The 17,384-nt window shown below is 35.1% G+C and overlaps 3 protein-coding genes across 4 annotated transcripts; 2 read left to right on the top strand and 1 right to left on the bottom strand.

Moving 5' to 3' along the window:
- Positions 1-243: 243 nt before the first annotated feature.
- LOC128863161 (protein male-specific lethal-1) lies at positions 244-6,435 on the top strand. The gene is made up of 2 exons (XM_054102155.1): positions 244-1,779; positions 1,845-6,435. The coding sequence occupies exons 1-2, from the start codon at positions 736-738 to the stop codon at positions 2,847-2,849; spliced, it is 2,049 nt and encodes a 682-aa protein (XP_053958130.1). The 5' UTR covers positions 244-735; the 3' UTR covers positions 2,850-6,435.
- Positions 6,436-7,193: 758 nt separating this feature from the next.
- Positions 7,194-15,836, bottom strand: LOC128863318 (hydroxylysine kinase). Of its 2 annotated transcripts, XM_054102432.1 has the most exons (5): positions 15,750-15,836; positions 15,307-15,671; positions 8,446-8,570; positions 8,177-8,376; positions 7,194-8,017 (listed from the first exon to the last, which is right to left on the bottom strand). In XM_054102432.1, the coding sequence occupies exons 2-5, from the start codon at positions 15,612-15,614 to the stop codon at positions 7,391-7,393; spliced, it is 1,260 nt and encodes a 419-aa protein (XP_053958407.1). In that variant the 5' UTR covers positions 15,615-15,671; positions 15,750-15,836; the 3' UTR covers positions 7,194-7,390. The 2 variants fall into 2 exon arrangements, with proteins under 2 accessions (XP_053958407.1, XP_053958406.1); XM_054102431.1 differs by having other exon boundaries at positions 15,307-15,754.
- On the top strand, positions 10,565-13,229 carry LOC128863317 (exonuclease 1). Its single transcript, XM_054102430.1, has 2 exons — positions 10,565-11,532; positions 11,595-13,229. The coding sequence occupies exons 1-2, from the start codon at positions 10,729-10,731 to the stop codon at positions 13,002-13,004; spliced, it is 2,214 nt and encodes a 737-aa protein (XP_053958405.1). The 5' UTR covers positions 10,565-10,728; the 3' UTR covers positions 13,005-13,229.
- Positions 15,837-17,384: the final 1,548 nt, after the last annotated feature.

Raw genomic sequence — 17,384 nt, 5'->3', positions numbered from 1 at the left:
AACGATACGACACCAGCACCTGATCGTCAATATTGAATAATATAAAATGGTTAAATGGCCATTATTATAACGTAATCGAATAAGTTTAATTCTCTTTTCGGCTTTTTTTAATATTACATATAAGCCAAGTAATGAAGTAATTGTCTAGCGATAATTCATTGCCAATTATGGATATTCAGTGTGGCCACTTCTAGCCTTGTGACGGGTTAACATATCAGTGCCGCCAATATAAGTTTTATCCATGCACAGCCGGTGGTGGACAAAAGCGTGATGCCAAAAATAAAAATAAATGTCGCCTTTGCTGCGTCAAATTTCTGTGTGTGATTTTTAACGAAAATTCCTGTTGGAAAACAACTTAAATCCAATTGTCAGATAGTTATTCGGAAATCTTGGTTAATAGCGTCTCGAAAGATATTAAAATTTTGCACAGAATTACTGTATTTCCGCATTAAATTGGTTTGTTAACTTACGTGGAAAAGCAATAAAAATTGGAAAATTTGCAGTGTGTTGAAAAGGTGGGCGAAATTACGCATTTCGTTTTGCCTAATGGTGGGTTCGCGAAGACCGAATGCTAACCAAAAGAAACCAACTAAATTCTGAAAACAGAAGATCACAAAGCGCGTGGTGTTATGAAGAGGCCGGAAAAGAAAACAAATGCGAGGCCAATCGAGAAATTGTTAGAAATCTATTAGAATTAGTTTGTGGATCTGTTTGTTTTTGTTAAAATAATATATAATGGAGAATAAGTGCAACAAAACACCGAATACTAACAGTAAATATATGGATCATGTATATTGTCATCCAACTGAAAGCAAAAATTACATACGCGCCAATAACAATGCAGGGGGTGGTGGTGGCGCTGCTTCAGCGGCGAATACAGACTATTTGGCGCTACTGAAAGAAAACAAACAACTTCGCGCTATGTTGATATTGCATTTGGATTTGATACAAGCGCAAAGTGATCAACTTCAAGTGAAAGATAAACAACTTGCTACACAAAATGAAGAACTTGATGGGTTACGCACAAAAAATCAGCAGTTGGAGGTACAAGTACAGGATCTACAAAAACAATTACAGCGGCATATAAAGCGAACAGCTCTTTCGCCGCCTCCATTAGCAAAGATACAACGTAAAACTGAACCTATTTTAACTAGTGCAGTGTCTCCTGCAACAGCTGCAACAACAGTGACGACATCTTCGACTCAAAATATTATTGGCGAGTGTAATGGTAAACTTATAAGCAAAATAATATTGCACCGTGTTAGTTTGCCAGAACATAGTCCGAGCTCAACAACTACCGGGTCTTCAGATACTACATCAGAGGCGGATGACAGCACAGCGAGCAAGACACATGCCGAACAAGATGACAATGACGATGACGAGCCTGGCGAAGAAGAAGAAGATGGTGATATTGAGGAGACCGGCGAAACTACAGGCAATACCACTGAGGATAGTAGTGATGTAGTTGCGGTACATTCTAAGTCAGTGCCTCATCAAAGAATGTCACCAGTGCTTGTATCGCGTGGTGCTAAAACCTTGCGTCAATTAGCCATGACGCCTGTAACAAATGTGTCAGTACCGGTAACAACAACATCCGCGTTATCTGGTACACCGGCTTTAGCCACCACCGTTTCGACAACAGCAACGACGACGCAAATCTGTGTTACTCCACCAACACCAAGTCGTGGGAAACAAATGCCACTTATGCTTTGGCATGCGCCGGATATACAATCTGACGAATCTGCAAGCTGCGAGTCGCTTGGGGAACTCTCCGATCAGGTACGCTTGCGTATATATATTTCTTTGATTCAATTAATTTTTTTTTTTTTTTTTTTTTGTTTTAGCGTTCTATGATTGCGTCGCCAGCATCACCCAAAGTTGGAAATCAATCAAACAAGCCAAAGAACAGTACTATAACACACTCCCTTCGCAGCGGTACGCATCTGCAGTCGCAACAAAGACAAAAATCGCGTCGGTGTGCTTACATATCAACGGCGCAAATGTATTGTACGCGAGCATGGGAAGATGAGGAGGTGGTCGCTGATGGCTACGAATTTATGAAGGAAGAAGCAGAAGCGCTTCAGGCTGACGCGCCCATGTTGGAGATACCCAAATGGACTGAGCACGAACTTGCTGTATCTTATTGTATCGAAGGTACGGAAAATCTGTCGGACGAAACGTTCCTCAAACGTCACGAAAAGTTAGAATTGGCGGAGAAGAGGCGCAAGAAGTGGGATGTGCAGCAAATACGCGAACAGCGGCGTATAGAGAAGCTGAAGCGACGCCACTGCAAGGATGAAATACAAATACCACCAGAACAACAGCCGTTATTGAGCTTCTATCCACAGCCAGATACAATACAGACAATTTGCTTTACCATTGATCTACCAGTGCAAGCGTTTGGAGAGCTTGTGCCAAAATTAAGTGCTCACAATGAATTTGACTTGCCATGGTTGGAAGCGATGACTTCCAGTCGTACGCCCGGATCAGCAGCGACCGGTTCGATTATTACATTAGCACAGAGTCAGGCTGGTGCCAATCCATCATCTGCACAAGGGCAGCAACAGCTTATGAATTCCACCTTTGTGTTTGTAAAAAAACGCAAACGACAGCAAAGCGGTACCGCTGGTGGTACAGGAGTTGCGCAAACGGCACGTCAGCGCGGTGCACTTCGTAGAGCTGCAGCAGTGGTTGCCCAAACAACGAACACTGTAGCATCGGCGCCGCCAGAAACTATTGTTACGACGCAACCTGCGACGACGGATTCAACGCCACCAAACGCAATAAATGCTGGTTCTACCCCAACTGTTGCGAACAACGAGGTTAGCAACGAGGATCCACCAAAGTAGTTAAGTTTCAGGGCTAAAATTAGCAATATATATACTAATATGCGTGAAAAGTTTCGAAACTACTTAAGAAACTATCGTTGGTCTCAGAAAAGATAAACAAAATTCATGTAAGTCTCAACCAAAACAACAAAATTCATGAAATAATCATTCGCGGCGGATTGACTCAATACAAAATAGCTGCAGGTAAAACAATTGAACACAATACTTAAATGGATGTTAGCGAATGTGTAACAAAAATCAATTGAATGTCGGGCACTAACTATCCTGCATAAGATTTATATTTTATCTGAAAATCGACACTACTTTTTCTTCTCCGCCTTCATAGCAACGCCTGCGATGTTATGCTGCAATACTTTTTAGAGTGAATGCATGCAAGTTAGAGTGAGTTGGATACAGTTACTATGCAAATATTGTTGCCAAACTTTCTTACAACTTTCGGATTTACGATTCGGGCTTACATCAGGTGCATGCACTGTTATTTTGACAGTGGAACAACAACAACAGCAGCAACAACAATATTACTAAGTGGGGTTTTACTTTCCTTGATGCCCATAAATGATTGTAAAGTCTGCGTTAAGTTGAAAGTTTTTATTTTTCTGAAACTGTATAATATCATATAAAACTCGACTAGTTTTTGCAGGATTTTAAGGTGACACATCAAAGATACAATAGATGATTGTACATATTTGTGCTTAATTGTGGAATTACTGTAAATTAAAACTTTACCTGCTTATGTATGAATATATTTTTGTTTTTTAGTAAAAAAAATGTGTACCAGAAATAGACTGTTATTCATAAAAAATAGCAGCGATTTCAAATGCTTTACAAATAGAAGTCTTATTGGATTTTGGATTTGTACAGCATTTCAAAGTAGTTTATATTTTTATGAATATGGTCTTTAGACTACTCAAATTTAAAAAAAAATATAATTTAATTTAGAGATAACTTCAAAAGTAAAGAAATTAAAAATACAACAATTCGTAAATAATTCAAGTCTTATGATGTGGTATAGAAAATATGTAGCAATAAATTTTCGAGCTAAGGATATAAATGATTGTAGTCTAAAGGCAGCCTTTGATTTTTAGTATACATATAAACTAATATTCGATTACAAATGTACATATGTCATGCGTAGCAATAGTCAGCTAACTCTTTATCATGAGGAGCTAAATTATAGATTCGAAGATGCAAGCTATGTTGTTGCTTACCAAAGATTGCTACATAAAATGAAACGTGAAATGGAATTTGATTATTATTAACGGCAGTGGCGCATAGTACATATAGTATACATATATGTGTGCAACTTATTTGACTTTAGTGAATCAACCGTAGTATAGTTGTATTTCTTATGCCTGATTTTTTTTGACGACACACTTTGACACGTTATGTCAACATGTCGATATATGTAGATGCTGTGTCAAGAGTCCACAGTTGTATTTGAGCATGCATTAGAAAATTTTGCTGATTTTTTTCCGTATATATAAAATTCAAACCAAATCGAATGCATCTTCGACAATAAGAAATTGCTTGATGAAAATATGTAGTATATGTGTATACAATTTGAAAAGGAGCAGATTAGCAAAATTATACGAAATAGTAGTTTCAAGTTATTGACTAAAATGTATATGTGAATTTAAATTATATTCTAGAAATTTAAGTTATATTGAAAATTGATTATAATCCGCACGGCAATGTAATTGTTTTACATTATCTTTAATATATAAATAATTTTAGTTCACACAAACCAAATTAAACTGAAAATTCGTTTATGTAGCTAAAATTTTAGAATGATCGTGCTCGAATTAATATATTATAAAAATTACTTCAATAGAACTTTTTTGTAGACGACAAGAAGAAAATAAATTTGTGCAATGTATGAGTCTAATTTGAAGAAGTTAACAAAAAAAAAATTTATGTAGCATAAAATACATACATATTTAGAAAATACTTGTGCATTCTTATATAGAATATTTTTTGACTATTGAGTGATACTGAATTTGAAGCACACAAATTTTTTTTTTATTTATTTTTTATTGCAGGGATCGGAAATACTAGTTATGTATTTTTGAAAAAAAAGTCAGTAGGAAGGAATTTGACTATTTAAATTTTTTTTTTCTTAAATATACATATATATTATAAAGAGTTTTCAAATAAGAGGTGTTATTTTGATATTCCAAGAAAAATACTATTTTTTAATATAAGTGATCGGATGTTTATTTCATTATAAAATGCAAAATAACATCAGGCAAATGACCACCACGACCACGCTTGCAGGACAATATCCTTTTCATGAAATTTTTCATAACTGAATTGCAAAGTGGCTGCCCTATGTTGTCGATAGCCTCACGAATTCTATCTTTGAGGTCTTGAAGCGACCCTGGGCTGTTGGCGTAGACCATCTCTTTTACGTGGCCCCAAAGAAAAAAGTCACAAGGTGTTAAATCACAAGATCGCGGTGGCCAATTGTGATCACACTCTTCGAAAGACAGCACGGTCCGGAAACTTTTCCCGCAAAAGATCAATGGTTTCGTTGCTTGTGTGGCACGTAGCGCCGTCTTGTTGAAAATAAACGTTGTCCAGGTCAATACCATCCACTTCCGGCCATAAAAAATCGTTAATCATCTCTCTTGTTTAACACCTAACACCTTTTATTGGAAAACCCTTTATTATATTTTCTTAAACAAAAATAACAGTTATATTTTAACTGTTCAAAAATTGCAAAAAATATGTTTTAACTATTCTGTTAGTGGTACTGAATTTGAAGCACATAAAAACGTTTCGATGTTTATTGCAGGGAACGGAAATACTAGTTATTTTTGAAATTTCAATTCAAAAAATCAGTTGGAAAGAAATTGTGTATTTAATATTTTTTGTTATTGCAAGTGATGCTTGTTAGCCAAGGAATATTAATCCTATATGATTTAAATTTTTTTGACTTTTCAAAATGACTTTTAATCAAAAATAACAGTTAAATTCTAACTGATCAAAAATTACAATTTGGCTTTTACTGTCTCAGAAAAAATAAAAGTTAACAGTGACTTTTATTATTTCGGTCAAATATAAAGGTTAAAAGTGACTTTTATTATCTCGGTCAAATATAAAAGACAAAATTTTTCTCTAATTTTTTCAGCCAAAATTAACTGTTAAAATTTTACTTTTACACCTTCGATTAAAAACAGCGATAAACTTTTTCATAACAATACGTCATGTTTTATTAAACAACTATTAAAAGCTACTCTGGTTTTACAATACCAATTCTGAACGATTTTAGGTATCGTCCTTTTAACTTTTATTTTTGACTGGAAAAGTACAAATTAACTTTTGACTATTAATTTCGAACTTAAAACAGGAGTCAATTGTCAAATTTTCTTTTGGCTGAAAACTTATCCGTGAAAAAACAATAAAAATTAATAAGCGCTATTTAGTGAATCTTTTGAAAAAAAGTATAACAGTTACGGTCCGTGATTTTTTGTTGAATGAATGTATTTTATTTTTGTTTGTGTCAGAAAATGTATGATTAAAATTTAAAAATAAAAATAAATGAATAAGAATAAAACGTGTCTATGCACACTTAATGGCAAACAAAAATATTTGTTTTGAATCACATTAAAAACCGCAATTATGAATTTTTCATCATAACTGACATTTAATGCCCGACTTTATAAACGCTATGTTGTTGTAAAGTACTCGACGATTGTTACCTTTTTGCTTGGTGTTATTTATCTTCGACGCCACATTTTCGTAGTGAAGTACTGTACACAGACCAAAAATTATCAAATTCTTGCCAAGGCTTATAAACGAATAAGTGTTCAATTCGATTCTAATTATTAACTAAGTATTACTTAAACAAATTCCGAATTTTCCGAAACATAAAAAAATAAAATAAATAATTTGCGCGTACACTGCTGTTATGTGTTTGGCCGAGTTGCTCCCCCTATTTGTGGTGTGCGTGTTGATGTTGTTTCACAAATAGGACCTACAGTTTTAATCCGACTCTGAATGGCAAATGGTTTTTTATAAGGAGCTTTTTCATGGCAGAAATAAACTCGGAGGTTTGCCATTGCCTGCCGAGGGGCGACCGCTGTTAGAAAAACAAATTTTTCTATCATTTTGATGTTTCATGCAAGGCGAGCCGAACTTCGCACTCCCGAGTAGAAGTCACACAACAACCGATTCGGCTCATTTTTAGAGGTGAACTAACCTAGCAGACCGTTTTTTTTTTGCAAACAGACAACACGACTCTTTGTACGCTCATGTGTTACGAAGGAAGCTGGGAAACTTTCTTTATCGGATCTATCATAAAAGAGTGTATCTATTTAATTGAGCATAAAAAACATTTCCGCATTTGTTTTTATACTTTTATTAAGGACCTATTTCATTTTTACATACACGTATACTTATATATTTAGGCATTGGTTCACATGTAATGCACGTAGAAATCGGATTAAAAATTGACTTTGAAATTGACTGGTTTAATTGGCAAATTGATATTTAATTACTTTCATAATTGATCGTTTATTACTCCTGTTCCCTGAGGCAGCTTATTTAACACTTTGTGTAAGATATTTATCGGCTGTTGTCTGCCACAATTCATCAACGTCTGCAAAACTATTGCGCCACAACTCTTCAATAGTTTTCCAACCGCATTCTTGCGTTACCAATACATATTCGTTGGATGGATCTAGCGAGTGCGTATAAGCACCCATGACAAGACTCTGGGCTAAACGTGCTGCCACGCAGTACTTCAACAAAGCACGTTCCTCCACGCTAATCGGTCGTATATCGTTATAACCAGCGAGGAAGTAGCCACCGCTTTCCAGCGATTTGGCCTGTAGTATCATATAAGTTAGTGCGATGCCAATTTCGAAGATTAGTGGCGATTTGTTGGTATCACCAAAATCAATGATGCCCTTCACTTTGTACTCGCCACAAGCGGACGTCGGCGATTGCTCGACTATGATATTTTGTTCATTGTAATCACCGTGTATTATTTGCTTCTCCAATTTATCTATTTTGCTGAGCACATTTTTTTCGAATGCATCGATAATCTCCTCAACAAGAGCTTTGCGTGAGTAATCCTGCAAAGCATAAAGGAATTCTCTCAATTGCGGCACTGACTCCAGCATCCAAAGTGTTTTGTGTGTATCGTACACTTCGTGATGAAAGTTCTAAAATATGTTATAAAACACAAAGCTATTAGTAAAATATTATATAATATATACATATATATATATATAAATATATTTATACATATCTATGTAACTGCAGAGCGTACATATATATATGCATATATAAATATATTTAAACAAACGTATATGTTGTTACACCTTCAATGCTCTGTCGATCTTTGCTATATATTCACCACTCTTGTATAGCAGATAATGCGAACTTTCCACTTCATGAAACATTTTGCCAGGCACAAACTCCAACAAACGAACGACATGATCAGAGCCATTTATGTGTTCCACAGAAAAGTATTTATCATTTACATTTGCAATTGGTCTGGGGCAAACGATACCTTCTTTGGCTAAAAATAGTACATAAAAAAATATTCTTAGTTTTTGATGAAAAATTTTTAACTGCAGGGCGTACATACATAAATACATCATCATCTGATTCTGTGCATCGACGAAGTCCAGCTTTTTTGAATCCAATGCATTTAGAATTTTCAAAATATAACCATGAGGCCATTGCGTGGTGATTATTGGATTTTTTATATTCCTGAAAAGTAGCAAAAAATGGCATGTTTTAATAACTAAAATGTGTAGAAATTAGACGAGAATAAATAGTTTAATCTAAGGCCGGCCACACACATACAGTTTCAACTGATAGTTTAAACTGTACAATTCAACTGTACAGTCTAACATCCACGTGTGTGGATATTTCAGTTTCAGTTCAATTCAACTCTACAGTTGAACTGAGACAAATGAAATTTTCAATTTTTTAAACTGAAAGTTTAAACTGATTATTACGTGTGTGGGGGTTCGCTGTACATTTCTCAGTTCAATTAAGAGGAGGTGTGTTGTATTCTGTGGTATTCCTTTTTAAAAGTATAATTTTCGCGTAGTTAAGATGGCGCGTAATAAACCTAATCAAATAATTAGCGATTTTATTGAAATGTATCGATCGGAACCTTGTCTTTGGCAAGTAAAGAGTCATGATTATCATGACCGTATGAAAAAAGATAATGCATATACCAAATTAGCAAAAAAATTGGACGAAATTGAACCTGGTGCTACGAAGAAATCTGTTATTAATAAAGTGAACAGTTTGAGATCTGCTTTTCGCAAAGAGAAAAAGAAAGTCGAAGCGTCAAAGAAGTCTGGATCATCAGCGGATAGCATTTACAAGCCGGCACTCTGGTATTACGACTTGTTTGATTTCTTGCAAGACCAAGACACTCCGAAGACATCAATTTCAAATCTGGACAGTGAAGGTGAGGAGGTAAGAAAAACACGATATTATTAATTTATCCATAAACATTATTTTTATTTCTCTTGGTAAATATCAAAGAGTGTGGTCTCTTTTTATTTGTTTTTCAAAATATGATTTTTTTGCCATGAGATTTGGCCATCTTTCATGAAGTAGTTCATAAAATCGTCTTGCTTCTTCGAATCCATTGCCAAAACTGAAGAATTGAACTGTATGTGTGTTTGCTTCAACAGTGTACAGTTTCAACCAAGGCGAATTTATTACAGGTGACAGCAAACACATATAAGTAAAACCCTACATGTATTTGTTGTTGCGTTTGGTCCAACCATCACGTCAAAATCAGCAAGCAAATGTAAACATACGAATGTAAACATACCAATACATACAAACAAAGCATATCATTTTGACGTAAGCCATACCTACGGTGAAAAATTCAGCTGGGTGAATGCTGTCACCTTAATAAATCCACCTTGGTTTCAACTGACCATGCAAAGTATTACAGTAGTCTTCTACTGTCACACACTAGGTACAAAATTTGTATTTATTTTAACCGTTATAACCAGATTAGGATAGGTTATATTACGTTGGTTGCCACACTCCATAAGGGTATGGAGAGAGGTCCACTGAGACGCCATTGAAATTAAAATTTTAAAAGTCGAGCCAAGAAGCACCAACAGATTTGGTAACTCCTACAACACTCCGGCTTAAAAGCCCATTGTATTTAAAACTCTGGAAAGTGAGAGGAAAGAAGAGAAGTAACAGAAGGAAAAAAAGATAGAATAGCGAAATGCCATTAATATGGACTCAAATCTCCCCTCGGTACATTTAAGATAGACAAGATAAATACTACATTAGTTTGAATCCTTTACATATATATGTGTGCATGTGTAAACATTTATAAACACAGTACATATCACATTCTACTACTTATCTGTTATTCTCCAAACTCTTTAAAAAAAACTCCCTGAATAAGATTAATATAATTTATTAAAAGAAACTAGTACCCGACGCCTACATCGTTTTCAATACATACAAATATTGCCTTACAAGTGAAAAATATAAACACATATGTAACGCATTGTATGGAATTATTTGAACTTAACAGTTAACAGCATAGCTGATAAGCCCCTTAAAGCTTCAAATTCGCGTTTATAACATATTAAAAATAATAATTTGCTTTACAACATAAAAGATTTTAAGCTGGCAGTACCATTAAAAGCTTTTTTTACAGCAATCAGCTGACTAGCAGAGTTTTGACAGTTGCTTTTTGGCGCCAAATTGCCATTCACGGTTTTGTTTATTTCTCATACGTGCCTTATTTAGCTCTCATTTGGTTTATTAGACAACTTTCAACGTTCCAGTTTGTGGTTTAAAAAAAAAATAAAAGTGAATGTAAATGTAAATAAATGGAGATTTAACACGCATCACACTCTTACGCGACATCACAATGGGTATCACTGGTTTGATACCATTTTTAGAGAAGGCATCTTCGAAAGTGCACCTGAAGGATATACGCGGCAGCACTGTGGCTGTGGATACCTACTGCTGGTTGCACAAAGGAGCTTTTGGCTGTGCTGAGAAGTTGGCGCGTGGCGAGGACACCGATCAATATATGCAGTATTGCATGCGTTATGTTGATTTGTTGCTGAGTTACGACATAAAACCGATTCTAGTGTTTGATGGCCGCCACCTGCCCGCAAAAGAACTTACTGAACGACGGCGGCGCGACAGCCGTAAGAATTCGCGCAAACTGGCCGCAGAGCTGTTGCGTAAGGGAGATAAGGAAGGAGCTCGTTCGCATATGCGACGCTGCGTAGATGTTACACATGAAATGGCGTTGCGTGTGATACGCGAGTGTCGGCTGCGAAATGTTGATTGCATTGTGGCGCCCTATGAAGCGGATGCACAAATGGCCTGGCTAAATAAGATCGATGTGGCACAATATGTTATAACCGAAGATTCCGATCTGACATTATTTGGTGCAAGTAGAATAATATTCAAATTGGATTTGACTGGTGCTGGGTTGTTGGTAGAAGCAGATAAATTTTATCTGGCAATGGGTTGCAGTAAAGAGCGATACAATTTTGAGAAGTTTAGACGCATGTGCATACTATCTGGTTGTGATTATTTGGACTCACTTCCTGGAATTGGATTGGCAAAAGCATGTAAATTTATACTCAAGACCGAACAAGACGATTTGTGGAAGGCGCTGAAGAAAATACCAACATATTTGAATATGAAAAACTTGCAGGTATGTGCAAAGGAAACAAATGTAAACCATATATTATATTAACTTAAAAATCCGTTTTGCAGGTGGATGATGAATATATTGAGCAATTCCTTAGAGCAGATGCGACCTTTAAGCATATGTATATTTATAATCCTATTGCGCGGCGTATGGAACGTTTATATGAGCTAAGCGATTTCGAAACAGATGAACGCTATTGTTGTAACGCTGGCGTACCGATCGAGGAAGATGAGCGGGCTTTGCATCTCGCATTGGGAAACTTAAATCCATTTACATTCAAACAATTAGACAACTGGCATCCGGATAGAAATTTCGGACATGCACAGGCAACTAATAAAAAAATTAAACGTGCCAAGCATAAAAGTATTTGGCAAGGAAATTATCAGCCAAAAACCGCCGCATCCATTGATGTAGACAAAGATGACAAATGTGCTTTGCATTTTAGAAAAGTAGATTTCATCAGTAAAACTATTGATGAAGAAATAACAGAAAATGCGCGTGCGGAACATGCAAAACCTGAAGAAGCAGAAATTTTCTCAATGTACCAGGACAAGGCTGGTAAGCTTATAGCGCCAAGTAGTAAGCGTCGGCGCCAGAGTAGTGAAAGCAATGACGATGGTTCGGATAATAGTAATGAGCCAGAAGCAATACAGAGCCCGCTTGCAAAAGTAGTGCACAATACTCATAATCCTTTTGCGAGACCACAACTAATGGCTGCATCGAGAGCCAGTAGGTCAGGAACGATTTGCGAAAATCCGTCTTTATTGAAAGTATTAAGTCCCAAGAAAGTACGTGATGCAGCTAATACAGAAAGTATACATCTAAAAAGTCCAAAGAGTCCGCTTGCTAGACGGCTGGAAAGAGTAACAGTAAAAAGTCGTTTTTTTGCTAATAACATTAATGAAGTTAATACAACTAAGAAGAGCGTTAGTAGAGATTTGTCTGCTGAAATTAATTCAATCGAAAAACAATCACGAGAGCAAGAACAAACGCGCGCGTTGCTTTATGACTCGCCATCACCCAAGAAAAACTGGAAAGTTGGTGTGGAAACTAACACTGCCATAGACAATGATTTTACTCTAGAAACCAACATTAGTGATCGAAAGGAATTAGATAGTGTTGAGTTGAGTGACGAAAATACAAGTGTTTCGAAATTGGATACCAGTTTTATGGAAGACAGTGAAAGCAAGGACAGCTTGAAGAGTACAATAACGCTATCCGATGAAGAAGATGATGGTGTCTATAATAAGACCAGTCAAAAGATAACACCAACGTTAAAATCATCAATCTATTCGTTTAAGTCACAAGAGAAACAACGTTTGGGTCTTTCAAAAACTAGACCCAAATTAACATCGAAATCACAAAAGACAAGTGGCAAATCCAACACAAAGTCGACAAATGCAACAACTGCTTTACTGCAGAATCAAACGCGCTTAACAATGTTTGGTTTCAAAAAGCGACCCACATTAAAATAGTATCTGTGTTTACCTGTTATTAGTGTATTAGTGCTACCGTTCAATTTTTTTAGTATAATTTTGATTTGTTATCAAGTTTTCACTTGCCGTTTTCTACACAAAGCTAAGCTAAGTCAATATAAGGATGATTAAAGTATAAGCAATTATTTGTATTTGAGTGGTGTGATATTCAACCACACAATTTAGTTAAACGAATAAATAAAGTCCAAATGAGAACTGAAACTACGACTAGCGCGTATACGAATGTATTCTGCATGTATTACGTTTATTTGTACAATTTTTCGTTTTGATTGGCGTCGATTAGCTAGGCCTGATTTTTCATAGAGGTGCCAAAATTTTTTATACAAGTTCAATCATATTTTCACCTGCTCTCGAAAGGAAACTCCAAAAGTAGGAAACGAAACTCCAAGTAGTAATTCAGGCCCGGGATTTTACGAGTATAGTCCCAAATCAAAGCGTTCTGTGCTGATGGGTAGTTTTCTCAGCATCATCTGTCTACGCGCAGCGAGAAACTTAGTTAGCAACCTCAGGAATGAGCGAATTGCCATTCTGAGCGACAGCCAGGCGGCACTCCGGGCATTGTCAACCTTTGAGGTTAAGTCCTCATTAGTCGTTAAGTGCAACGAGAACTTGAATTTACTGGCTCATATGAGCCACAACATTTCCGAATGGTAGTCACGCACCAACCCATTCGGCTACGGCGGCCGAAAAAATAATAAACATTCAAAAAACAAACAAAAACGAAAGATAACCAAAACTAGTCCAAACGTAAGGTGTTATTTTTATTTTTTATTTTTATTTTTTTTATTTATATTTAGTAGTTTCGCTGGTTGTATGTACATATGTACATGTATATGTATGTCAAAGAGTTACAACCAGCTACATACATACATATTTATTTATTTGTATGTATATACTATCTAATTAAAATCATTTTATTTTGGACTGTTTAAATATTTTTTTATCGCTGTTTTGTGCTAATATTCAAGTGTCAAAATGAGAATACAGTTCATTTTCCTCTGTACTTATTTTCAGCAAATGCTCATTTGACAAGTGAAAGCTTATACAACATCTAATTGACTGCCTTTTATTTACGGTAATTTATTAGTGAGTGAGTCATATGCTCAGTGTCACTATTTGAAAATAATATACAGTACTGAGGAAAATTATTGAATGCGCCTACTATTTTGTGCTGTTGAAAGATCGATTTAAAAAAAGATTTTCTAAGTGGGTTGGGTTTTAATGAAATACTTTGAAGATTAGAGGGTACACATCTTAAGATTGCAAATACAAGTATATACAGATTTAACTTTTTTCTTTTTTAACTTAAAAAAATACGTTTGGACCTTTTATCGGGTGCTAAAATATTTTGTAATATTACCTGTCAATATGTATTATAGACTTGTACGCGCCAATTATATACATGTATATACATACATATATTATTATATATATATAAGTGCGTCGAACCGTTTGTTTATTTTGTGTTATTTTAATATCTCATTCTACAGTTGTGTTTGTGTATTCTGCGGTTGTATTTACAATATATATATATGTATATATGTACATATACATATGTAATATACAATGTAAAAAAGACGCATATGAATGATAAGTAATCGGTCACGTTCGATTGCTTGCTGTAATTGAAAGAGGCAATGAGAAAAGCCGACTTGAATATGAGAGTCTGTAAGTATGAAGTCTGGTATTATGTATGTATGTTAAGCGTTAAATGCTTTGTTAATTTTGGTTACAAATTAATAACAATAATATTAATTTCGGGATAAATAAATTACCGACATTTTCTTTAAGATCAAAAATGCCCGAACAGAATCGACGAAATCGAAATTGCACATAATTAGCTGTAACAGTATCGGCACCATAAACACCATTCAAAATTTAAGGCTTGCATTTTCACCTTTATTAAAGAAAAACTGTAAAATGTACCGAATTTTCTCTATTTTTTTACTTTCAGTGTTAACATCCTGTAACTCACAACTGAATGGAACAAACAAAAAACAGTAAATGAATTTTGTAGTGTTAAATGTCACCTTGACAATGAGCATAAACTTTAAATTGTTTAATCGATACTTGCCGAGATATCCATCACTACAGCCATCTACCGAGATAATAATGAATATTATAACAGGTCATAAAAGTAACATCAAACTTAGCGGAAACGGGTTTACCATATTTATAAAATTTTGTAATAAGCAATTTTTTAGAATCAAAAATAAAAAAAAAATTCTTTTCAGTAAGCTGCTACAGCAACAACAATAAGAACTTTCTTTTCATAACTTACCAATCTGGTTGTATAAGATAATTGCGATCATCATATGATATCAATTCTTTCATATTATTTATAGTAATTCCATAAAGGCGTCGCGCTAACGATTCCACATTTTCTGTTGTTACTTTTGGTTTAATATTAGAACCTGGCTGTAGTACTTCACTTTGGTTTGTATTGTTAGCATCGCCCTTATTATCGGTACTCTCTTCGCTGTTACTATTCTCAACAACGCATTTATTAACTAAATCATATTTATGGTTTAAAGTATAGGATTTCTTCCTTAAAGTTGTCAGTTCCACATTATTCCACTGCTCTTCCATGATTTGGTTGCGCTACTTTTTGTCTCGTGATATTTAATTGAGGTTTTTATGTCAGCCCTTTAAACGAAAAAAAGATAAAATACAATTGTTGAGAAAAGCTGTACTTCGCTTGCCGCTAGGCACTTCACTGCTCACCGGCACGAAAGCAAATGCTACCCACACACGCTCCAAACGATATATGGAGAGCGCCTTCGCTTTTTACCCGTCTAAACGCCGTGACTGCTGTCCGCTTGTTTGAAATAATGTTGTTGCTATTTTCAATTGTTTTTTTTTTGTTTATTTATCATTTATATGTATATCATTTGCTGAATTCTTATTGTTAAAGTGGTTTATCTTCCCTTCATGTTAACTCTCTCCATGTCGTCTCACTAAAGTTGTTGTGATCTACATAGACGGGATATGTTTGTATTGTTTGTTTGGAGGGGCACGGGGAATAATGCAAATAATATCAACGTTATTAGCGCACTTTAAGATACTCATCATGTGTAGATATGTATTCATATGTAGTCAACAAGTCGCAACCTCATTCTGGATTATAAAAGTTGGATTTTTACGGATTTTGTTGCCATTACACATATGTATGTACCCAAGTATATGCGTCCATAGGTACGTAGATATGATAACGAGCTATTAGGACGCCTAAGGCTTTAATAAATTAATCGTGATTAAAAAAATTGGAATTATGAAATAATGGATCACTTGTAAATACTAAGTAAGTATGTGTGTAAAAGCATATAAGCAGTCACATTACCTTTGTGTCGAAACTACGCAATAATATGTACATATATAAGATATTTGGTGTTAAATTGATATTCTAGTATCTTCCACTAAACTACATGTCTATATACAATATATATACATATACACCATTCATGCATATATCTCCGTAATTCTCATATTCTGCCAAAGGTAGTAGAGTATCATTTTAAAATCTCCGTGACTTACTTATGAATACGCGAGCTTTTCAGATCTAATGAATACAAATCAAATTATATCATTACGCTTTACGCTAAATTTGATTATCCTCGTTAGAAGTAAAATACCCCTTCTTGATACAGTAATCGTGGGTGCTTATGCATATTCTAGCGTGACTACAACGCACTCTCGATATATGATCATGCTAGTTAATGGTTGTTAGTTCTGGTCATTAGAAAAATGTTGGGAAGGCTGCTAGAATCACAGTAACGTGAAATTACTATGGTCGTTTAGCAGAACTCCGATGAACCAAATTCTTCAAGTATTTACGAAGATGTTAATTGACTTAAAAAAAATGGCAGAACTGTTTTTATCCGTTTTCTACTAGACAAATGGTCTGTCTGCAATTTAGTTATGACTGATCGCAGGAAAATCATTGCAAGATACGTTTACTGTAAAAAACATTATGATTTCTGTTTTTGCGAAAAAAATTGCTTCCGTATCTTTTTACGACTTGCTTAGGTTTAAATGTTTAGTTTTACACCAGAAGATCATAAACATTCAGAAACCCAGATACCTCAAAGATATTTTCAAACTTCTGCCGTTCGTTAAACTGAGTCCCGATGAAATACAGTTGTTTGGTGACTGAACGTCAATACTTTGTGTTCTTTGCCCGTCTTTGGAATACCTTACCTTAAAAAATTAAACGAATAAAAGAAAGCTCGTGCTTCAAAAATAAATTGCTTCGCTACCTTGCCGAAAATTGCTGAATGTACTCAAATGGCTCCACATTATTTAAATCTCTTCCAATTAGTCCCTACTCCTACTACTACTCTTTTTACCTTACTTTCCTTT

The sequence above is a fragment of the Anastrepha ludens genome, chromosome 5 (assembly GCF_028408465.1).
Source record: "Anastrepha ludens isolate Willacy chromosome 5, idAnaLude1.1, whole genome shotgun sequence".
Lineage (NCBI taxonomy): Eukaryota > Metazoa > Arthropoda > Insecta > Diptera > Tephritidae > Anastrepha > Anastrepha ludens.
The sequence above is the reverse complement of the archived record's forward strand: the minus strand, read 5'-3'. Positions and strand labels throughout refer to the sequence as shown.